The following is a 25,802-nucleotide window of genomic DNA, read 5'->3' as shown; positions in this document are numbered from 1 at the left end:
TGTGAAGTGTGCTTGCTTGGGTGTGTGAATGGTACGTGTGTATCTCTTTCACTGCGGAAAGCTGTGGCCGAAAGGTAAAATGGGCCTATCTGTAACTTGGTGTGTCCTCTTTAAGGTATCAATCTGTCTTATCCTCCATTGTTGATATTCAGACCTCAATTTCTATTTTGTGTGTTTATACATGGGACTTTGATTCTTGAAATAATCAGTGGTTTATTGTCAAAAATAAAGTGCCATATTACCAATATAACAACACTACCATTTAATCTCGTGACTATTTCAATTTATGAGTAAGATACATACTCTCTAGCAAGTGGTTTGATTAAAACCACAGTTGTTTCCTTTGACTGAAAGTACTTAACAACAATCTTACTGGCACTTCTTTTCAAACAATGTCTAATAAAATGTGTTTAGGCCAGATCTATTTAAATCTAGACTGCAACAAAGAATTTTGTGACAGTCTAATAGAACTCTGGTTGTCATGAAAAATGACTACAGCATGTTGATATTTATATTTAACAATTCTCCTGTCAGCCCTCTCAAATACACTGTCTCTTTGGCTGCAGAGTTTAAAGATGCATACTCAGATTCAGGTAGTTGATGTGGCAATATCCTGCAGTTTCTTGTTCTCCCATGAAACTACATTTTCCTAATCACAAAAGCACTTCCTTACTGCAACAACCAGCAGTTAAACCATACACAAAATTTGATTCAACAAAATCAATTACATTCAGACTTTAAAACTCCTTTTTTAAACATGATGCCATACTTCACAGTCCTGCCGAATAATGGAGGACTCCTTTTGCTGCTTTCCAATGCGCACTAGTAGACTTAAACTATATTGGCTTAAAACACTTTCTACATAAGATATGTAAACTCTTGTATAAGCACTGATATATAGCAAACTTTCCACACATTACTTACATCGCACTTGAACCTTATCACCCTGCACTTCCCAAAGCTGTTGCTCAGCCTCTATTACTGTTCCTCTAGCAGTGCAGTCAATATATTAATGTGTTTTAGCACATCCACAGTATAACCCTCCTGACCAAGTTTTAAATTACCTTCCTCACAGTTTCTAGTTGTACACATATCTAGACAGGACTTTAACTTCAAAATGCTCAGATAATCCATTTTAATGAACACAAAAACTTCATCAGTATTCACAACATAAGCCAGGTCCAAAAGTACACTTTTACCTTTTCATTCAACAGTAAAAATGATTGTTTTAAACCACAAGTGGCCTCAGATAGATTACCAGCTTTACCTTCATTAGCTTTTGATGCAAAAACTCATGGTCACCTCATGATAATGGTTTCCTCCAAGTCTCCACACAGAGAAGCAGTTTTAATATCAAAATGATTAATCTTAAGGTCAAGATTTTGAGTAAATCCCTTAGCAACAAGGGAGTCTGGGCTCAGTAGTCGGAGACAGTGGTCAAGTGTGTGGAAGTTGCATTTGTGTGAAGGTGTGTGAATGTGTGTGTGTGTGTGTGTGTGTGTGTGTGTGTGTGTGTGTGTGTGTGTGTGGTCTAATTCAGAAAAAGGCTTTTTGGCCAAAAGGTTATGAATGTGTGTGTGTGTGTGTGTGTGTGTGTGTGTGTGTGTGTGTGTGTGTGTGTGTGTGTGTGGTCTAATTCAGAAAAAGGCTTTTTGGCCAAAAGGTTATTTGTTTAGCAGTCTTTTTGTTGTGCCCGTGACTACATTTCTCCTACATGGTGAGTAGCAATCCTTTGTTATCACAATTAAGTCATTGTTTCATCGTCAATTAAGTCATTGTTTCATTGTCGATTTTTCATCGTTTCATTTTGCCTTAGCAACAAGACTCACACAACAGTGCCCTGCATCATCCGTATTACTCTTCAACTTACATACACACTTATTACTTATGATACCATTAGTATTTGGTGGGCCCACAAGTTCCCAAGCTGTATTGCTATGGAAACACACTATTTCCTTTTTCATGACTGTTATCCAGTCACTCCTTGACATGATGTCCTCCAAGTTCACAGGACCTTCTCCACAACTGGAAAAAATCATTTACCAAATAGGTGACATAATACAAATACTCGTGGGTCAATGGTTTGACATTCTGACTGGCTGCTCATCTTCTGGAGCATCAGGATCCATTGGTAGCAACTCAATCTCCTATGTCTACCACTGACTGAGCATCTGGGATGTAGTCTAGGTTGTGTTTACTGCCTGCATTATCACTCTCAGTCCTGCTGACTTCCATTACTTCCCATGCCTCACCTCTTTCTGTATGCTGTTCTCGCACACAGAACATACAGGAATCGTCACTTACAGCTGGTAATCTGGTACTGTCTCTCCTGGACTCATTCTCCAGAAAAACAACTCTCCTACCATTCACAGTTATCTTGGATTTCAGTGGCTCAACTAATCTGTACCATTTAGTCATTTGTTTCTTCTTAATAACCCACAAAAACAAGGTCCTTAGCCTTGGCATCCCACTCTGCTTTATTTTGATCTGGTATACAAAGAAGGGCTCAACAACCTAACATTTTTAAAGGGTTCTAAGAAAATATTTTACCCTTCCATAACTTCTGTACAGTCTTACCATAAGCAACACATGAAAAACACAGCTATTTGTATAAACAATTCTACAGCATGCCCCTGCCCAATGCTGCTTTACTAAACTAGAATCAAATACCATCCACTATGCCAGTTCACAAATTGACCTGTACAGCCTCACTAACCTGATGGCCAATCCCACTTTCTCCGAGGAATGAATCAAACTTAAAGTTCACAAAACCAGAGCCACTGTCTAACCTGATAGCTTTGATGTCTGCGCCAGCTCTATTTTTTCCCCAAGTTTTAAACTCGCACACAAAAAAGCTTCTTGGCAAATGCTCTAGCTCTTCACTGGTTATAAATGAACCATAATAAATGACTTGAAGAAATTTTATATCTCTTTTTGAAATTATATTTTATCTTAAGTTCCTCAGATAAATATATTTTACATTTGGCTGTGTGTCCCTACAATAGCTTTAATGAACACATAACATAGGCTCTTATTCTTACAGCCACAGAAGAGAAATTTTAATTATATTCTCATAGATTATTCAGGTCTGTCCTATAAGCAAATGAATGCTATAGTTTTAACAGCTCCAATTCTGCTGCATTGTGAGCTTAACTCTGATGATGTCCCATCTTCACTGTTAAGTCTGATTTGGTTTTGGCCTTTCTGACTGTAATTCTCATGATCAGTCACTACATGCATTTTTGCACTTCATGATTTAAACTGAAATATGGTAATCATATGACCGGCACATGAAATAACACAACCTTACTGAATTGTTTGTATTCAAATATGACATAAATGTGAGGTTTTCAAAATATCTTTGACTACTTCATCTTTTTGTTTTGGCCGTCTGGGCCCATACTATTTCATGTAAGCCTTTTTTCTTCTGGGCCACTTTCTTGCCCAATATTTTTTCTTTCTCATATGTTGAAAGCTTCACTCTTCTGCCAATGATGATTTTGTGTAGCATCTAATTTTGTTCTGGAAACCTCAATGTGACTATGTCAAGCAGTACACCATTAACACTGTATTTCAACATTTACAGATTTGCTTTTCGTTATTACCTGCATTATTTTATATTTTTCGAAATTTAAAGCTAGCTGCACTTCGTGATGCCAAATAGAATTTCTAAGTGTCCTGTAGTCTCCCACAGTCACTCAACTGTTATACCAGATGAAATAACACTCACTGGTACAGAGGTGGATTCTTAGCTTTAGTCCTGGAGGGGACTGAGACGATACTAAAACCTAAAATATTATGTTACTTTATTACAACTTCAACAGGAGGAAACACTTAATTTCATAAATATCCACATCCACAGGAATCTCATGAGAATTTATTACTGTCACTCAAAATTAATGTATTACTTAACACAGGACAAGATATTAGTCTCTTCTCACAAAGTACAATTGACACAAACTTTTATTCAGAGGTTTGTCTAATATAATTCTTGCACTTCTGGCTTAGTAGAGAGGCAAAGCTGTCATCTTTCACGATGATTGTTGTCTGGGCTGAGCAGCATTCCATTCTGCCACAAGCAAACATGCTGATGCAGTGGCATATGGAAACTCTTCTGGACATGATACCATCTCTCTTTTGTCATTCATTCTGGCAGCAACTATGTTTCCTTGTGGCTCTGTTGCAATGTACCAACCTCGCCTTGGCATGTTGCTTTTTAGACAACACCACATCTCAACAACACTCTCCGAACACTACAGTGTTATCAGTAAACAGCTGTGGACTTCTGATCACCTTATCCATCAGTTTACATATACAGGTAATCAGTTTGGTCTTATCACACATGCCTGGAGCACTACTGATCATACTTGTATCTCTGATGAAACCAGCCACCCACAGCAATGTAGCAGTCTCTATTACTTAAAAAGTCTTTGAGCCACTTGCATATCTCTCACTCAAGCACCTTCTAAAAATCTAGGAGCATGGAATCTGCGAGTCATCCTTTATCCATGGCTGACCGTATACAACATGGTGATAAAAGTCATGGGATAGCAATATGCACATATACAGATGGCAGTAGTATTGCAAACACAAGGTATAAAAGGGCACCACATTGGTAGAGCTGTCATTTGTTTTCAGGTGATTCATGTGAAAAGGTTTCTGATGTGATTAGGGCTGTACAGCAGCAATTAAAAGACTCTGAACTCAGAATGGTAGATGGCACTGGACACATGGGACATTCCTTTTTGGAAATCATTTGGGAACTCAATATTCTGACAGCTTTCACTTAACAACCAAGAGCAGGAGCATTTGCGTAGAGTTGTCAGAGCTAACAGACAAGCAACACTACACGAAATAACAGCAGAAATCAATGTGGACAGTATGATGAACATATTCATTAGGATGGTGTGGTGAAATTTGGCATTAATGGGCTATGGCAGCAGACAACTGTCATGAGTGCCTTTGCTTACAGCACGACATTACCTGCAGTGTCTCTCCTGTGCTTGTGACCATATGAGTTGGACCCTACATGATTCGAAAACTGTAGCCTGGTCAGATGATTGCTGATTTCAGTTGGTAAGTCCTGATGGTAGGGTTTAAGTGTGGTGAAGGCCCGATGAAGCCATGGACCCAAGTTGTCAATGAAGCATTGAGCAAGCTGGTGGTGGCTCCATAATGGTGTGGGCTGTGTTTACAGGGAATGGATTGGGTCCTCTGGCCCAACTGAACCCATCACTGACTGGAAATGGTTATGACTGGCTACTTGGAAACTATTTGCAGTCATTCATTCACTTCATGTACCCAAACAACAATGTCATGTATGTCGGCCACAAGTGTTCACACCTGGTCTGAGGAACGATCTGTGCTCAGAATGATTTTGTCATCCAGATCACCCAACACAAACGATGGTATGTTTGTATCACCCTCCTACAAAATGATTTTTTAAATGCAGAATCTAAAACTTCGGATTTGACTTTATTGTTTTCTACTTTTACACCAGACTGGTCAATGAGTGATTGGACAGGACTCATCGAACTACATAGCAATTTTAGGTAGGACCGGAATTTTCTCAGATCTTGGCAAGATCTTTTGCTAAGGTTTAAATGTGGTAGCAGCTGTATGCTTTGCGCATTGATCTTTTTACAGACACATGAATTTCTGTTATACTTTGCCAGTCCTCATTTGCATTTCTTTTCTTTTTTTTAATTGATAGTGCAGCAGTCCCTGCTTCCTCAGTATTTTCAAATTTTACTATCAAACCATTGCTAGTCTTTCATAATTTTATTCTACTTACTCGGCACGTATTTCTCCAGAGCTTGAGTTACAATTCTTTAAATTTTTTCCACAGTAGCTCTATGTCCATCATATTGGAACTAAATGATGTCCATTGATTTTGTAAGTGGGATGCCAACAACTGCTTGTCTGCTTTTTCTAGCTCCTAGCCTTTTTGACAGATTTATTAACTTTAGTAACCATCATCGCTATGATGACATCATGATCACTAATTGCTGTCTCATACTGACACCCTCAATAAGTTCTGGCCTGTTTGTAGCTACAAGGTCTAAAATATTTTCATTTCATGTGGGTTGCCAAACTAGCTGTTCCAGACAGTTTCCAGAAAATGTATTCAAAAGTACTGCACAGAACTGACTGACTGTACAACACGTAATGAATCCATAGTTTCTCAGCCTATATATGGTATGTTAAAGTTGCCTCCAACTAACACTGCATAATTGGAATACTTCTGGGCTTATGGCCATGGACTTGCCTTGAATGATTCTATAACTGTTTTGGTGGAATGAGGAAGCTGGTAAAAACATCAAATAACTCAGCTGAGTTCACCTATGCCAGTTTTTAGTGACAAGATAACTTTGCAGTCAGACTCAATTGTCATCCTCATAGACATAATATTTTTGACAGTTGTAATGGACACCCCCCCCCCCCCCCCCCCTCCCCTTTACAGAGTATAATCTACCTTTCACCTTTCCTAGAGGACAATAAATTCAAAATGCTTCAAAAATTTACTGTTAAAAGCTTGACACTCAAAGTGTACTGATTTTCTTCTCTGTCTATAATCTCGTTGGCATTCATCAAAAGATCTCAAACTATTGCCTAGCTTTTAAAAAATAATAACAAAATAAAAAAACAAACATGTACAGTCCATAAGTCAAGTAGCTGCTGCTTCTGTGTAGTGCATCCATGACCTATCACAGGGAATCCTACAACTGAAATGGTTTGTAGAAGGAAGTGCTAGCTGATATGATCATTTTTTGAGTTATCACATGTAATATGTTAGTTAAATTCAAAGTAAACAATGTAAATGCAGTAAGACAAAATAATTTACACAGATAACAGTACTTTCAAGTAGAACAGATGAAACTGCTTGTTATGAGAATGTGGTACAAATAAAAACAAGAGATATAATGTGATCAGATTAATCTTGCTAAACTGAGGGTTTGTACTGTAGTGCTTTGAGAATTCTGGAGGAAATTATGAATCACTCAGTCTTGCAATGTTTCAAACACCCAATATTTTAGATATGAGTACGAGAAACAAATCAGCCAACTGCACATAGTCAAAAAAGAACAACAACGAGGAAAAAAATGGACACAGTGGCCGAACGGCTGCAGACAAGTACTTGCCCTACGGCCCACAGATTTTTGTGTACGGGCAAAAAAGAAGAAGAAAAGTTTATGTAGTATTCTGTGTTCTTTAATGTCTGTGATGATTGTAAAAAGACTAGCAAACAGTTGAAAGTAGTTTTCTAGGGACACTCATGTGTTGGACTCAAATGAGAATACAGACTTTTAAATTTTTTTTCATGTCTTTGACTCTGAGAAGTCAAGACGCATGTTTACAATATTGTGAGAAGAGGAATGGTTATTAAACCAACTCTCATAAATGTTGTTGAGTGGGGCTTTGGAAGTTATATATTTAAGTGAACTCCAAGAAACGTATTGTATTTTGAGCTGATTACATTGTTAACCGGCGAGTACATTGACAGTAAAGTTTGTATATGTGATCATGACATTACGGAAAATAAGAAGATATTATTTTTTGCCACACATGGAGAATGTTAGAACATGGCGACCTAAGTGACAGGACCCAAAGAAAATGGGAAATTTACGACAGAAACAGGAAGAAGATAATATGAGTAGACATAGCAACAGGTCATAATAAGATAAGAGAACTGTTTCCAATAGTTGTATTGAGTCCAATAAACCAGTGGCAGAAAGTTGCAAGTGCAAAGCAGTAAAAGACTTGAGAAAGTAATAGTGAAGAAAACTGGAGAGAAGACCTCAATTTTTTGACTAAGAAGATCAGGTGAGGAGTGTAAGCAGTCCTCACATACATGCATACATCATGCCGATACCGACACAATAACCAGCCACCGGCGCTAACTACACCAGTTGCTGCTCACCGGTGCTGACTCCGCGTCCGCTCACCACCGACGAAGCTGAAATCAACATTTGACACCGCCGGCGCCAATGCTATCCACTAGCGCTGATTACACATTCACTGACATATGCAGCGAGAATTCTACGGCAGGTGAGTGTGAAAAAAAACTTTATTGCTCTAGTTAGAAGTGTTACAAAATACTGTGGGGTGAACTTTTACTGTGTAATTGGTATAATTGAAATTAATCTTAGATACTCATAAGAACTAAAGTCTATACAAACATGGACAGTATACAACCATTGGAGAGACACCAGAACTAGCCATGGCTATGAGAATTGCTAAAGAAGGGCCTGACTTGTCTGAATTAGTTATTTTAATTAAAGCCCAGAGTGAAGCTCTAACTAGATTAGATGCTAAGTTAGAAGTACAGAGTGTAACTTCAACTGCTCAAATTGCTTCTTTAAGAGAAAAGTTAGAAGCACAATGTGTAATTTCAACTGCTTAAATTGCTTCTTTGAGGAAGAAAATAAGTACTACTTTAAGTCAAAAGCTAGAAGCATGGGGTGAAGTTTTAGATCTTAAGTTTGACGTATTAAATGATAAAGGGGAGAATTTTTGATTAGATTTAAGAATGAATTAAGTAATTCCTTAACTGTCCAGATGAATCAAATGTTTACTGAACTGAGCCAAAAGCAGGATGACCAATTTCAAAAGCTGGCCCAAAAATTAGAATTGGACATTGAAGACAAGTGTAATAATGTGGAATCTGAATTTAATGGAAAATTAAAATTTTGTGAAAATGTATGTAATGTTATATTTAATTCCATAAGACAGGAAATGAATATTTTGAAAGAGAACACAGATTAACCTAAGGATGTAATATCGATTATTCAACTGAAAATTATAGGTGTTAGTATATGAGCTATTATTACACGAGCTGTCGGTTCACGAGCAAATAATGTAGAATGGAATGTCAGGGAAAAAATTGCCAACTTTGACATGATAAATGTAAGTAGTGTGGTGGAACCTTTTCAGATAATTATACACTCCTGGAAATTGAAATAAGAACACCGTGAATTCATTGTCCCAGGAAGGGGAAACTTTATTGACACATTCCTGGGGTCAGATACATCACATGATCACACTGACAGAACCACAGGCACATAGACACAGGCAACAGAGCATGCACAATGTCTGCACTAGTACAGTGTATATCCACCTTTCGCAGCAATGCAGGCTGCTATTCTCCCATGGAGACGATCGTAGAGATGCTGGATGTAGTCCTGTGGAACGGCTTGCCATGCCATTTCCACCTGGTGCCTCAGCTGGACCAGCGTTCGTGCTGGACGTGCAGACCGCGTGAGACGACGCTTCATCCAGTCCCAAACATGCTCAATGGGGGACGGATCCGGAGATCTTGCTGGCTAGGGTAGTTGACTTACACCTTCTAGAGCACGTTGGGTGGCACGGGATACATGCGGACATGCATTGTCCTGTTGGAACAGCAAGTTCCCTTGCCGGTCTAGGAATGGTAGAACGATGGGTTCAATGACGGTTTGGATGTACCGTGCACTATTCAGTGTCCCCTCGATGATCACCAGAGGTGTACGGGCAGTGTAGGAGATCGCTCCCCACACCATGATGCCGGGTGTTGGCCCTGTGTGCCTCGGTCGTATGCAGTCCTGATTGTGGCGCTCACCTGCAAGGCGCCAAACACGCATACGACCATCATTGGCACCAAGGCAGAAGCGACTGTCATCGTTGAAGACGACACGTCTCCATTCGTCCCTCCATTCACGCCTGTCGCGACACCACTGGAGGCGGGCTGCACGATGTTGGGGCATGAGCGGAAGACGGCCTAACGGTGTGCGGGACCGTAGCCCAGCTTCATGGAGACGGTTGCGAATGGTCCTCGCCAATACCCCAGGAGCAACAGTGTCCCTAATTTGCTGGGAAGTGGCAGTGTGGTCCCCTACGGCACTGCGTAGGATCCTATGGTCTTGGCGTGCATCCGTGCGTCGCTGCGGTCTGGTCCCAGGTCGACGGGCACGTGCACCTTCTGCCAACCACTGGTGACAACATCGATGTACTGTGGAGACCTCACGCCCCACGTGTTGAGCAATTCGGCGGTATGTCCACCCGGCCTCCCGCATGCCCACTATACACCCTCGCTCAAAGTCCGTCAACTGCACATACGGTTCACGTCCACGCTGTCGCGGCATGCTACCAGTGTTAAAGACTGCGATGGAGCTCCGTATGCCACGGCAAACTGGCTGACACTGATGGCGGCGGTGCACAAATGCTGCGCAGCTAGCGCCATTCGACGGCCAACACCGCGGTTCCTGGTGTGTCCGCTGTGCCGTGCGTGTGATCATTGCTTGTACAGCCCTCTCGCAGTGTCCGGAGCAAGTATGGTGGGTCTGACACGCCGGTGTCAATGTGTTCTTTTTTCCATTTCCAGGAGTGCAGATTGAGAAAATACGGAGGGTATAATCTCTGGAAATGTTTCACTGTTGCTTTTTCCTAACATAATGATAATAGCAATGTTAGAGATGACTCATGGAAAGAATTCAAACTTGTCCAGGACAGATTAGAAAACACAATAACTTTACCTGATGTGTTATGTAGTAACGTGGTGATTGTTTTGTGGTGGGTAGACTTTCACACAAAATTTAACGAAAAGTACCAGTTCGCATTTTCTCAAGTGATGTTAATATCAGATCCAAGGGATTGGGCCAAAGTCACATCTGTCTCCCAGGGATGTTAATGTTCTGTGCTACTGGGCGGCGGAGTGACAGCCATCGGATCCCTAGTTGTTTTTGGTGTTCCTTCTCTACTATTTTTTCCTGCACTGAATTTCCTTCAAATCTTAAACTATTCTGTAATCTATTTTTGAATTCTTCAACGATTCTATAATTTTAGTACATAGGAAACTGGATATGACTAGAAGACTAGGACAAATTTAAGAGAATCACAGGTGGATAGTAATCTTTAGACAGGAAATGAAATGAATAAAATATTATTTGAGTGAAAAGTATATCATCATGGTCCTATCCAAACAAAGTAATATCTAGATGTCAGAAACTGAATAGAGTACTTTATGTGTGTATGAAACATAGTGTAAAGTGAATGACTAAACAACTATATTGTTATAATGTATAATTTTATATTTTTATAGAATAGTTGGTACCTTTTGTGAGATGTAATGTAAAGGGGAAGGTTTGCATCACTTATGGAAGAGGTGGGTAGTGTAAGTACAAGCTTGACTAACACTAAGCACACACCCCATCTTTCAGACAACCCTCGCACACAAGTGTAACTGATTCCTCTCCATTTGCCGTTCAGTAGGTGTTGCTAAGATTTTTCTTCAGGGGCTTGAAACATGAAGGTGAGAATGTCCGTTCTGCAGGAGACATTTAACACCGTACCTCCTCCAGCTTCTCACTCAAGTACTGGCGAAGTAGGGATCCTGGGGAAGGGGGTTGGGAAGGGTTTTCTGTCTTTGGGGCTATCTTCTTTCACTTCTTCAATCTTACCAACTGTCTCTACTTTTTCCTTTCTTACTTCTTTATTGAATACCTATCTATCTTTCTCTCCATCCATATGCATATACTTCTATCACTTAAGTCCTTCTCAATTTCTGTGGTTCATTATAACCTTCAACTTATTTCACATAAGTCAGCCGAAGAATCAGGATACACAAACACATTTAAGCATACACACAACATAACACAAAGATACAAACAGGGAAAGTACAGAATGAAATGTTATTAGAACCATAAAGTGTTGTAGGGGGAAAGTATGCGCACATAGGAAAATATGCACACATTGTTGTTTGCAGTGATGGTTCTACTTCACATATATGCAAGTACTGAAAAATATTTAGATGTATAAGAACAAAAGCTAGGATAATTCTAAATCCAGTACGCATCAGGAGGATATTTGAGTAAGGAAAGGGGACATAAGCTAGAGCAGAAATTATTAAGGAGGGTCAGTCTATTAAATATTCTGACGACGTGTAAAATAGTGGGACTCTTAGGACCCAAGTAAGCATAAGAATACTGAATAACGGATGTAGGCATAATGTATTCTGGAAGTGTAGAAGTTGTTGCGTAAATCAGGACTGTAGGATATGAAGTGAGGTATTAAAGAGTGAGTATGAAGTGTGAAATAGATTTTAATTTTACCAGATAATATTTAATTATGGTGTCCATAAAGATGTATATTGGGGCAATGAACTATAAAGCCTACTCAGTCAGGAAGGAGGAGGAGGGCACACCCAGCACTTCTTGGTTGAAAAGAGCAGATAGGCAGACCCAAGAGAGGCTGACTTATACTGTATTGACAGGGGCACCAAGAAGTGGATTGACCTGTAACATAGATTAGGAAGTTAAAAGTTAAAAGTGGCGTACATACCAAAATGGAAGGATGAAGAGCATTCATAGAGTGAACCCATAGGTAAGGTATAGGTACTGTGCCTAAAAGGAAAAGGGCAGTATCATGACAAACTTGTAAGTCTGAATTCTCCATTTTACTAGCAGTGTCAGGTTGTGTGTTTAAGAGAGTCTGAGAGAACACTTTTATTTGCCCAGAGTTCCTCCAGACTAGGAGAAACTGTAGATAATGATATGGATAAGTACTAAAGAAAGAAAAAGAAAAACAGTACAGAATGGTAGTGTAAAGGGCAACCATTAAGGGTCAGTGACACCTGAAGTTTACGATTGGAAATGGAGACAGAGTCCTAACAAATTCTAAATATTAGGAAAACTTATCAGAGTACCCTTAAATATTCAAGTTTGATGTCAACTTAGTGTAAGAGTAGAATGAAGGAAAAGTTAGTTAAAGTTTACTATAAATAAGAACAAAGAGCAGTGTTGCAGTGTATACTATTAGAATTGTATGTGATATAAGTTAACCTAATGATTTTATAAAATATCGCGTGTTAATTTAAGGGGGGGAATATGTAGTGGTTCGAGAATTTTGGAGGAAATTCTAGAATCACTCGGCCTTCCACTGTTTTGAACACCGATATTTTAGATGTGAGTAGGAGAAACAAATCTGCCAACTGCACACAGTCTATTTGTATGTGCAGGTCAAAAAAGAACAGCCATGAGGAAAAAGATGGACACGGTGACCGAACGGCTGCAGACAAGTACTTGCTGTATGGTCCACAGAGTTTTGTGTATGGGCAAAGAAGAACAAGAATAGTTTATGTAGTATTCTGTGTTCTTTAATGTCTGTGATGATTGGAAAAATACTAGCGGACAGTTGAATGTAGTTTCCTAAGGACACTCATGTGTTGGACTCTAATGAGAATAGAGACTTTTAAATTTTTTCATGTCTCAGTTATGGTCAAAGTGAGACACATGTAATCTATTTTGAAGAAGTATAAATGATTCTAATGCTTGAAGAACGAGTTAGCTTGCTGAAGTTATTGTTTATGAAGCGTTGAAAATATATTTTGATTGAATTGAAAAGTATTCCACGAGTACACAAATTATTTCAAGAATAGAAAAGTAGTTAGTAAATTCCCTTAACCAGCAACATATCTTCAGGGAAGAAGCTGTTGGGAGATCGATGTAGCGGATTAACCAGAAAAGAGGATCTGTTACACATTCGGGCAAGTTAACTGAATTGAGAGATGTGTGAGTCTTGCACCCCAGCACCACGCTGTCTCTTGATGTCATCCGGAGAACATTAGAGCACTTTCTTCTGCTGATGCCTTTAATTTTCCAGCCCATAACACAGGTCAAGGAATCTGCAGTACAGACCATCACAGAATTGGTGGAGCCTCTGGTTGAGACCATTCTCTCACCTCCAAACCAAAGATCACCAATTAATTCTGGGTATGATACTGCAAATTATAAGCTCTGTTTGCACCCTGTAAGTGAGCCCAACAGTTTTCGCAATTTTTGCCAGTCACCTGTAAGAACTGAGAATGGCCTCAGAGCACATGTGACAGGCATCAACATAGTGTACATTGGACTCCTTTCCAATCATGGATGCTAACTTATTAAAGGGCTCCAAAGCATGCCTAAGATTGGATATCCTAATAATTAACAGATCTCTGCTCTGTGTGCCTGCTTAGACGTCGCTAAAGGAGTGGCCACTTGTTCAGTCACAGTGTGAATGTACCAGACCAGACAGCAAATGTCCATATTCAATGTCCGCCTCAAGTGACGTGAATGGGTTACAACCTGCCACGCACCCAGTGGTGAGTGTGGTTCTCTCATGATGCGTACGCTGGAAGTTGCCTACACGGCAAAGCTCACTGACAAAACAAGCGACTGTTTAAGGGTCCCAGTCGACTTGTCAGTTTTCCTGCCACAGTTAAACAACAAGGCAACAGCTTGCAGATGGATGACTGTGGCCAAAAGCACCACAGCTGTTTGTAAACTGTGGTCAGATCCTACTTCATCTGCACACAGCAGGAATGCTCCCTACCTAACCTGTTACTAAAATTTGAATAAAAACAGTAGGTACACAAAAATAAATAAATAAAACTGAACTTTGTTGTCTTTTAGAAATTATTTGCACTACCAAACTCATTAAAAACACAAAAGCACTCTACTACAATGACAATGAAGCTGACACTTAACACTATTTCACTGCAGGCCAGCAAACTTCACTCATGTTTCTGCCAGCATGGCTTTGCAACTAGTATCTTCTATGTTTCCAAGACAATTCCTAATAAATATCTTTCACAGAGCTGCTTGTTACAGTACTATGAGGGCCTTTTTTTGGCCTTTTTTACCTCTGGTATGCTATAAATAAAAGACAAGTTCATAGAAAACAAGTATTTTATTACCAAAAGTTTTGTACACTTATGGTTACTTTTCAGCATTATCACTGAAAAGATTGAGACATTTACACAGCTTCAGTTCAGAGAAAAGGTGAAAGTCACTGGGTGCCAGGTCAGGGTGTATGGGGGATGACCGAAAATGTCCCATTGAAATTGTTCCATGAGCCGTTGGATTGTGCCGGCAGTGTGTGGATGACATTGTCGTGGATCAACACAATTCCTGAAGTCAAATGCAAATTTGGTCATTCAAAACAAAAAAAGAGGAATGCGGATTGAAGACATGGCTAGGAGAGCAGCACTTTCAAACCAATGAAGATCTCCAAAACAACATCAATGCTCATTTGCAATCACTGGCGGCAACATTTTTTGAAGAGGGTATTGCAAAGCTCGCCCACAGGTATGACAAATGTCTCAATCTTTTCGGTGATTATGTTGAAAAGTAACCATGAGTGTACAAAACTTTTGGTAACAAAATAATTTTTTTTCTATGAACCTGTCTTTTATTTATAGCCTATTGGAGGTTGAAAAAAAGACCCTCATATTTAGGTCTATAGCATGGGACGTGACTGTACTCTTTTCATGTATAGCAATTTATCAAAACAAAAGTAATTGACATATGTCCATCTACAATGACTACAGCAGATTTTGTGATGTCAAGACTGTGTTGTTCTTAGTTTCACATAAATTGTTTCATAGTTATCATATCATAAATTGCCAAAAAATTGCAAAGAACTGGACCACAGACAATATCTTTAATGGAAGAGCAATAAAATTAAAAGTTATCAGTGACAGATACCAAGGTAAGTATTGGACTGTTTCATTCTGTTTCGGCATAATGACAAGCCCGGCATAAAGATGAAGAACACAAGTGCAGAGAAGGCTGTGAGATGATGACAACCAATAGTATGCTGACTAGGGCAGCACCACGACAAGAGTGGCCTCTATCCAAAGAGAAAATAAGTGCCACTCCTGCCAGCCTCGGTCAGACACTAGTAGACCTGGACTAGAAAAGAGCACTGTAAGAGCCATGAATTGTGATTCATATTGCTTGCATGGACTTTGTATATAGCAAAAGACATTGATTATTCACCTGTCGCCAATTGCCTGTGACGTGACTTGTAAAGCAAAGGTAAGTATTGTCAATTCAATTAGTGTAATAAATTTCATTAATATGATTTGCTTGTATGTTGTCTAGCTATCCAAGAAAACAGCTTCCTAGGCACCATATAAGAGACGAGTGGGCAGGGCACCGATTGACGATGAGTTATACAATGCACCGAATGCCTGGCAGCCATGGAATTTTATTTTGTGTTTGCTAACAGTTTAATTCTTTCTTGTCTGTACTTTGCATGTGTGTTTACTTTCTTTAACAGACTCTTTTCGTTTTTGCTACAAAGTGTTTTCAGGTGGGTGTTGCAGAAATTGCTTTGCTTTTGTACTTATTTTCCATGCTTGCCTTGTTGGTTTCTTGTATTTGTCACTTCCAAAATGCCCACCCCACATATTATGCCCCCTGCTCAGGTGCCACAACTGTAAGTGTTAGATGCAACACAGCTAATGCAGATGTTTCAGCTCTAGGCGCAGGGTGGAGACCCTGCTAAACACAGTGCAGCAGCTACGAGCCAATGCTGCACCACCTACAGCAACACCTACTGCTATACCGCCTTCTTGACATTTTGGTGAACAAGAATAGGAAGGGCTCGAGTGGTTGCACCAGTTCGAGGCACACATACTAGCTCAAAACGTACTAAGTACTGCGAAACTTCTAAATCTATTATCAACAGTATGAAGTGCAGTGCTCCGTTTAACTAAGAAGTTATTTTCTAATGGCACTCTGGGTGAACATACTTATGAACAGGTGGTACAGTATCTAAATAACTATTATGACCAACAAGTGAATGTATAGCAGCTAGATATCAACTTTTTTATTGTAAAAAATTATCATGAGTGGGTAACAGATTTGCAGGGTATGATGAGGAAATGCAAATTCAAATGTGCTTGCATTGATTTATATTCAGATGTTATGTTGTGTGATGTGATCGTGTACAATGTACCTGATGTCAAACTCAGAGAACAGATTTTGAAACAGTCTGATCCATCATTTCAGCATGTAGTGCAAATCCTACAACAGCATGATTCAGGTGCCCCATCAGCCGATAAATCTGAGGCGCCAGCTACTTACTGGGTTGCATCCCTCATTTGTGACTGGCCCATTCAGCGGCAGCTTGTGCCAGCCATGCTGAGTAAACAACACTCCACGCCGCATAAGCAGTTCACTAAACTGGCGACTACACAGGCAAAGAGAATTAAGTCTTGCCCTCAGTGTTATTCATGGCACAAACACCAAGACTGCCCCTCCTGACAAGCTCAGTGTTATGCTCGTGGTAGAAAAAGACATGTACAATCCATACGTTTGAAATGGAACAACCATAAGAATTCGGTCCACTCACAAAAATCTAGTCACAAGGCCCATGTCATTAATACAGTATATTCAAAGTCCGCAACAGGCATTTGCAAATCCAGCAAGCACCCAGTTTCTCCAGTGATATGCCAGTCAAATTTTTTGTTCATTTACTTCTTTGTGGGAAACCTATGAAATTTCAGTTGGACATGGATGCCTATTTCACATTGCTAAATCATCACACATATGAACTATTAGGCTCCCCACACCTATCTAAAACTAGCATACAACTGACAGCTTACAATGGACAAGACATTCCTATTCTCGGAAAATGTACTTTGCCTCCCATGTATCGGTCACATATGTGAACAGTGACTTATAGGGTGCTGGAATCATATGACTGTGAGAACATATTTGGTCTTGATTCTTATGATTTGTTTGACTTGTAACATTTAGGACAATGTGTTGTCAGTGTCTGCATTCCAGACAAAAAACAGTGTAGCTAGCTTGCTAAAGGAATTCCCGGAACTTTTTTCTGGAGGTTTAGGCAAGGCTAACAATTTTGTTGCCCACCCTACTCTGAAAGAGTAATTTTGCCAGGTCAGAAACTGTTCCCATTGCATTATGGGACAAAGTTTCGGCTGAACTCCAAGAATTGCAAGACAGCAAAGTTATTGCACCCATGTCAGCTAGTCAATGGGCAAGTCCACTTGTCTTGGTCCCCAAACCTTCAGGTCGCATTCGCCTCTGTGTTGACTTCAAGTCTATAGTCAACCCACAAACTGTGGTGGATACTTATCCATTGTCACACCCAGAGGACCTCATGGACAAATTAGGTGCTGAACGCTACTTTTCAAAAATTGATTTGCACAATGCATACCTTCAAATACTGCTTGATGAAGAATCTCAAACAGTGTGTGTAGTGAGTACTCATTTGGGTTTGTTTTAAATATTTGCATTTCCCTTTTGGTAATGCTTCCGCACCAGCCGTTTTCCAATGTTATTTGGAACAGCTGAATGCACAAGTGCCAAACTGTTCAAACTATTTGGACGATACTATCATAGCAGGTCGTACACCCGAAGAACATATTGCAAATTTGTGTGCTTTGTTTTGTTAGTTGTCTGATGCAGGACTAAAGCGTAGACTGGACAAGTGTGATTTTTTAAAACCTAAGTTGCAGTAACTTTGTCATGTCATAACAATCAACGTGTACATCCTCTTCTGTCACATTTGTTAGCAATATGAGATTTGACAGTTCCTCACAATGTCACAGAATTGCATTCAGCTTTAGGGTAAATGAACTACTATATTCAGTCCATACCAAATGCTGTGCAAATCACAGCTCCATCACATTGCTTGTGTGAAAGACTGTGCCCTTTGCTTGGACAGATGAGTGCCAAGTAGCTTTCCAAAAACTTAAAGATGCATTGCTCAGTGATCAATGCTTAGTTCACTTTGATCCTGACAAACTATTTGTATTGCAAGTTGACACTTCCTCTTACTGAATCAGTGCAGTGCTTTCACACAGAATTGGTGATAAAGACAGGTCTATTGCTTTGGCATCAAAAGTGTTGTCCAAAGCTCAGTGTAACTATTGACAAACTGCGAAAGAGGCTTTGGCTACTGAGTATGGTGTCACCAAATTCCACCACTCCTTTTATGGCCCAACGAATCCGATTCCCTTATTGACTGCCTAAAAGTTACATAGATGGGCTTTGTTGTTGTCTAAATACCAGTATGAGATTGTGCATTGTCCGACAGCTCAACATGGTATGTGGACGCACTCTCACGTCTTCTGATTGGCCCTGATACTGGCTTTGACACTTCTGCTGCATCTTGGTGTCACATCAATTCTCAGGATTCTGAATTGCTTCAATCTTTTCTTCCGAACTATAAGAAAATTGCACAAGCCACAGAAGCTGATTCAGATTTGAACATTTTGCTAACATACATTCACACATCTTGGCTTCATCCCTTGCATAGCATAAAGAACTCTGTACTGTGTCAATACTTTGCCCATTGGCATAGCTTCGCAGCCAGAAAGATGCGATTCCTGTTCAAAATGACAGTGGACAGTCACGTGTGTTGATCACTAAGGCTTTGAAAAAAGAAGTGCTGCAATTACTTCACCAAGGGAACTGGGGGATTGTTCGTATGAAACAGTTAGTGTGTAGACACTGTACTTGGCAGGGTATGGACACCCAGATAGAACAGAACACAGTGTCATACATGTGTGGAAAATCAGTCTGCTCCACCACAAAAACTCTCTACTTGGCCTAAGTTGCAATCACCATGACAACATGTGCACATACACCAGGACCTTATTGGAACTCTAGTTGGCTGATTGTGGTTGATTTGTATAGCAAGTTTCATTTTGCTGTGTTAATTAACTCGACAACATCACATAGCACAATTCAGGTGTTGTACTCTATTTTTCGCATGGTAGGTTTATCTGAAGTCATAGTGTCAGACAATGGCCCTCAGTTCAGGTCAAATGAATTTGAAATATTCTGTGAACACAATGGCATACAGCATCTAACAAGTGCACTGTTCCATCCATAGTCAAATGGTGAAGCGGAATGTTTTGTCAGAACCTTCGAGCAGTAAGTGGTGAAACTTTGCCCCGCACACACCAGGGATCAAGTATTGTAACTGTTTCTCTCCTCCTATCATTTGCACCCATAAGATGGACCATTGCTGGTGGATTTGCTTCACAGCCGCCGCAATTGGACACTTCTCCCCATACATCCTCCTCAGCATCCGGCACCGAAGGAAGGCCACAAGTATTGTTTCATGCCACATCATATTGTCTTTTACAGGGCCTTTAGCAGCAGCAGATGGTGGAGGCGAGATGAGATCGTCCATCAATTTGGCACTTGCATGTATCTTATTTCAGGTCCAGATGGCTTGCAGCGCTGACATCACAATCAACTTCACCTCAGTCATGTGCACGATGATCTTTCAGTGTCTCTTCCCCCAGATTCATGGATCCCAATGACAGCGAAGTCACAGCAGCCACCAGAGGGTGTCATCACGATACCGCAGGACAACTCTATTGAGACAGAGCCTTCGCCTCTTCCACCTCCTCTCGTCGTACCGATGGAGCTGGAGCCGCCCACACCGCAGCAGTCACTGCCTTCTTCAGCTGGCTCATGGCATCACAAGGTGGACGCATACTCTTCTGGTCATTTCTTGAGAGATGATTCTGCCAGAGTGAAGGCAGGATGATGGAGTATGACCAGAAGCTTGATGTCTCCTGCAGCCACAGCTTCCAATCCAGCAATGCGCTCACACTCCTGCCTCTCCCAATGAAAGTCTGTCTGTTGCTTTGGAGGGAGGGGGGGGGGGTGAATGATTGGGTTAATGACAGGTGCCAGTATGAAGATGAAGAACACAAGAGCAGAGAAGGTTGTGAAATGACATCAGCCAGTAGTACGCTGACTAGCACGGCACCACAACAGGAGCGGCCTCTATCCAAAGAGAATACAAGCACCACTCCTGCCAGCCTCAGCCAGACACTAGTAGACCCAGACTAGAGGAGAGCACCACAAGGGCCACGACTTGTGATTCATATCCATTACTTGCATGGGCATTGTATGTAGCGAAAGATATTGATTATTTGCTTGTCCCCAATTGCTTGCAACGTGACTTGTAAATCAAAGTTAAGTATTGTCAATTCAATTACTGTCATAAACTCCATTAATATGATTTGCCTGTATGTTGTCCGGCTACCCACGAAAACAGCTTCCTAGATACACTACAAGAGACAAGTGGGCAGGAACCACACATTCAACCCAGGAACATTTCAACAGCATAGGAAGTGAATGGAAGAGCAGCACAGAAATTAACATCAGCATAGCAATGATAAAAGAGGTATTTTGTGTGCAAAAGGAGAGTTTTCTGCAGCAATGTGCACAAATATTTGACAGAAAATCTAGTAAAATGTTTCGTATAGTGTACTCCTGTGTGGCATTTAAAAATGGATGACAAGGAAGGAAGGTAGAGCAAGAGTGGAGACTTTTGAGATGTGGACTTGGCAAAGTTTGGAAAGAATAATTTTATAGACAGAGAGAAAAATGAAGAGGCACTTAAAAGAATAAAATACAATTACTGAATATAACAAACAGCAGGAAAAGAAAATGGATTGGACTTACATTAAGAAAGAACAGCTTTTAAAAACAGCCTTGGAGGGGTATGTGGGAGGGAAGAGGAGGCAAGAGAGAAAGAAATTTCAGATCCTATTACATATAATAACTTTAAAAAGGAAGCTATGGGTCGCAGGAAACATAGACATAAAAGACTTGCTTGTGTAGCAGAAAAAAAATGTTATATGGAATTAATGTAGTGCAACACATACACAAAAAATGCATTATGAACTATAAAAGTCATTATTTACTTTTTTAAAAAGAGTTGTAACAAACAAGAGGGTAAAAACTTATAAAACGATATACCCAGCAGAGAATAACTACTACGTTCTGAAGCAAAATTGGCCCATTCACCAATTATAGCATCATCTCTGGTACAGGACAAATTTTTTCCTTTGATTCACATTTGTTTACATTAGTCACCAATATGCATGAGAAATGTACTAAATGATTACCTTTTGATGATTCTTTGAGCTCTTACTCTCTCAGCAAAATCTTTTGCTACTTTTATTATGGGTCCCGGAATACCAGCCATGCGGGCAACATTTAAGCCATAGCTGCTGCTTGCTCCTCCTTTCATAACAGTGTACAGGAATATTAACTTTCCTTCAGCTTCTTCATCTTCAAAGATAAAAAATAACATTTTATAATTAGGAAAACTTGAACAATAATACTAAAACAGTTTAAAAATCAGCTATCTGTAAAAAGTTATCTCTGTTCAAAAAAATAAAGCTAAATTCATTTCCACTGCTGTCTCAGCTTGGCAAGCTATTTGAGTGGGTGTGAGCAGTCACGGAACATGGCAGGAGGCAAAATGCTATGCATGGTGTTGAAAAGTGTCTCATCACTGACATTTACTTTTCCCCAAGTCCCCTCAACTGCAATATACTGTTCTTCAAGCACCAAGGCCTCCACTTTTCTTGTGTTGCCCAGTTCTTCAGAAGGTGATGGTCTGCGACTCTGTCTTTCATCATTCATATTTCTGGACTACACAGAAAGCATTTAAGGGGGGTAGGATATCAAACAGGGCGACTTGGAGCAGGAGAGGCATCTCAGGACATTTTAATTTCCAGTATCTACACTTTTACAAATAAATTCATAAAACTGTGTCAGCATCACAAGGAAGGATTCAGGATTCACATCCATTGCAGTGGAAGTTTGAAAACATAACAAAATAAATTTTTTTAAGTGCAAAATTTCATCATTTTTTCACTTACTAATGGCTGCATTTGTTGCTGTAGGTACACTTTTCTTCATAAGTTAGAGAGGTTCTTTGATGAATTTTGTACAGCATACATACCATTCTCACAGGTGTATGAAACTCTAGAATTTACTTAATTTATGAAAAAACGAATGAACTGTTATATTCTAAACTTCATGGTTAGAAACAACACAAATTTTATAGTTAATTACCTCAATTTTTACCACAGTTTTTAATAGATCTGGAAAATTATAGAGTTTCATACATCTTTAAGTACGGTTTGTATGCTATGCAAAATTCATCAAAGAATCTCTCTTACTTATGAAGAAAAGTGTACCTATAGCAACAAATGCTGCCATTAGTAAGTGAAAAAAATGATGAAATTTCACACGTAAAAATAAATTACTTCGTTATGTTTAAGAACTTCCACTGCTATGAGTGTGAATTCTGAATCCTTCCTGGTCATGCTGACAAAGTTTTATGAATTTATTTGTAAAAGTATAGACACTGGAAATTGAAATGTCCTGTGGGGCATCTCCTGCTCCAAGTCAGCCTGTTTGACATTCTACCCCCCTTAACCATCTAACCATTGGATCATACATATGACGGTGCACTGTTGTCGTACACTTCCACAAACTCGATATAGATTTTCCACCTTTGTTACCCTTCAAATGCAGGAAGTGAATAACTGTACACTATTCCACTCTGCCAGTGCGCTGCACCTTTTTGTTCTGCCTCCTCCAGCAGTAATACTGTGCAAGGATTTAAGTGTGTGTCAGCTCTGCAGACAATGAACAAAAACTTAATTAAATAATTTTATTTTTATGTAATTTGATTATCTCTCATAACCAAGCTTTACATTGAATAAAAAAAATAAGCTCATGGTGGTATAAATGTCAGTGGTTATAAACTAGCTGCACATATAGGTAGAGAGAATAAGGTGAGAGGAGGAGTTGCCATATATGTCAAAAGTTATCACTGTGCTACATTAAGAAAGGTTATTAAAAAGTCCAGAAGCATGTGCATCATGTCTGAGACTAATACGTCTGGTAACAAAATCAAAACAATTTGGAATATTATTACAAGGGAGACAGGGCAACCAAGAGTACAGGATGATGGCACTACCATCAAAGTGCATGGAAACTTGACAAATAATAAGCCGGAAGTCGAAAACATTTTGAATAGTAATTTTTTAAATGTTGTAGAGAAAATAGGATCTAAATGTTCATTAGAAGAAGCAAGGCAGTTACTGGAAGAGGCCTTACCCACACCATTTGATACAACTGAAATTCCACCCACCTCTCCTTCCGAAATTAAGAAGATAATAAAATCTCTCAAGAATAAAAGCTCACATTGAATTGATAGCATTTTCAGCAGGATAATAAAAGCTTGTTCCCAAGAGATAAGTGGGATTCTTAGCTACATATGTAATAGCTCTCTGAAGCAGGGTATTTTCCCAGGTAGATTGACGTATGCCATTGTTAAACCACTGCATAAAAGAGGGGATACATCTGATGTCAACAATTACCACCCAATCTCTCTTCTGACTGCCTTATCCAAAATTCTTCAAAAAGTAATGTATTGTACAGTAGCTTCACACCTTTGTAAAAATAAAGTTTTAACAAAATATCAGTTTGGTTTCCAGAAAGATTTTCAACAGAAAATGCTATATATACTTTCACTAATGAAATATTAAATGCTCTGAGTAACTAGAAGTCACCCGTTGGAATTATTTGTGATGTTTCAAAGGCTTTTGATTGTGTAAATCATGGAATACTTCTAGATAAGCTCAAGTACTGTGGTATTGATGGGACAGCACTCAAATGGTTTAAATCATACCTAATTGGAAGAGTGCAGAAAGTTGAAATAAGCAGTTCACATAATATGCAAAAAACTGGTGATTTCTCAAACTGGGAAACAATCAAGAATGGGGTGCCGCAAGGTTCGGTCTTGGGTCCTCTGCTGTTCTTAATATATATTAATGACTTGACATTCTATATTCATGAAGATGCAAAGCTGGTACGTTTTGCTGGTGATAAAAGTATAGCTATCACACCCAACAGACAAGAATTAACTGGTGAAACTATAAACAATGTTTTTCAGAAAAATCATTGGGCTCTCATTATACTTTGACAAAACACAGTATTTACAGTTCTATACAGTAAATGGAATGACACCATTAATAAATATAGATAGACTTTGATCAGAAATCGGTAGCTAAGGTAGAATATTCAAAATTTCTACGTGTATGCATTGATGAGGGGTTGAACTTGTAACATTCTTTGGCAGCATGCATCCAAAGTGAAAATTAAAAGAAGATTTTGATGTATAATGTTCACTGTAACAAATAATTTATACGTATTTCTGCTAATTGAACTTCAAAAGGGCACTTAATTTTGCGAGGAAATAGATAATTATCAATTTCGCTATCATAAATGATTATTCAAAGAGTGTAAAATACTATCTGTGGCGGAGGATGTGAAAACCGCCACAGAAGAAACGATGTAATCAAAATGACAAAGACTGTACAATATTTAGTTAAGATATAAATAGGCAATATACTGTAATAGATTCACTTGTCTTCTGCACGGACTGAATGGGAGAGGGACCCGTGACATTGCATTAGGCTCTTAAGTAGTTTTCACTTGTCATAAGTCAATGATCGATGCCATTTGTATCTGGGATTGTAAAAGATGTGTAAAGATTTTAATTGTTTCTGTTAAAATATATTTATCTAGTAAAATCTGTTTGTCACAGTTTCTGCTAAGTTGGCACCGGACATTACCCATTTTATTTAAGAAATTTCACCATTGTATTGGATATCGCTGGCGGAGCGCAGCTGCGCCATGAGTGAGCAGTCTGCAGCAGCGGCAGATTTAAATATACAATCGCAATAACAACCACATCCTAAAATGAACGAAAATAATAAAGTGTTTCTTTTCACAGCATTCCAGATGCAGAATAAAAGGAGATAGTAGATTTCATCTTGTGCATTGACAAGTGGATACAAGCTGCAGCTTTTGTAAATTTTCATTAAAAAAGAAAGTGATAAATTCTGAACATATCATAAAGTGTACTTAAAACTGGATAATTTTCATGGGGGCTTAGCAATATTAAAAAAGAAAACATTTTCATATGGTAAATATAGTCTTATGCTTCAAAGCTAGTCAGGGTATATCCAGTTAAACCAAAAATCCACTGCAACGTGAAAATGTTTGCTAAGTTCGATGGACAATAATATTTTCGTTCTTGCACAAACAGCTTTAGTACTTAATAAAAGTAAAACTTGAAATATTATTTTGGAATATTCGAAGAAATTAATTTTTATTAATCTGCAACTCAATATTTTATAC

At 39.3% G+C, this 25,802-nt stretch overlaps 1 protein-coding gene across 3 annotated transcripts in view; it reads right to left on the bottom strand.

Annotated features, from left to right (window-relative positions):
- The window catches only part of LOC126354454 (DNA mismatch repair protein Msh3-like), a 307,127-nt gene that overhangs the window by 13,573 nt on the left and 267,752 nt on the right, over positions 1-25,802 (bottom strand). For 2 of the 3 annotated variants that reach the window (XM_050004148.1, XM_050004149.1), the window contains one exon: positions 21,704-21,869. The exons of the other annotated variant lie outside the window; for it this stretch is intronic. In XM_050004148.1, the coding sequence (XP_049860105.1) occupies positions 21,704-21,869 (166 nt within the window). The remainder of the gene's footprint in view (positions 1-21,703; positions 21,870-25,802) is intronic. 3 annotated transcript variants of the gene reach the window in all.

The sequence above is a fragment of the Schistocerca gregaria genome, chromosome 3, assembly GCF_023897955.1.
Source record: "Schistocerca gregaria isolate iqSchGreg1 chromosome 3, iqSchGreg1.2, whole genome shotgun sequence".
Taxonomy (NCBI): domain Eukaryota; kingdom Metazoa; phylum Arthropoda; class Insecta; order Orthoptera; family Acrididae; genus Schistocerca; species Schistocerca gregaria.
This window is presented reverse-complemented; position numbering and strand designations above follow the sequence as displayed.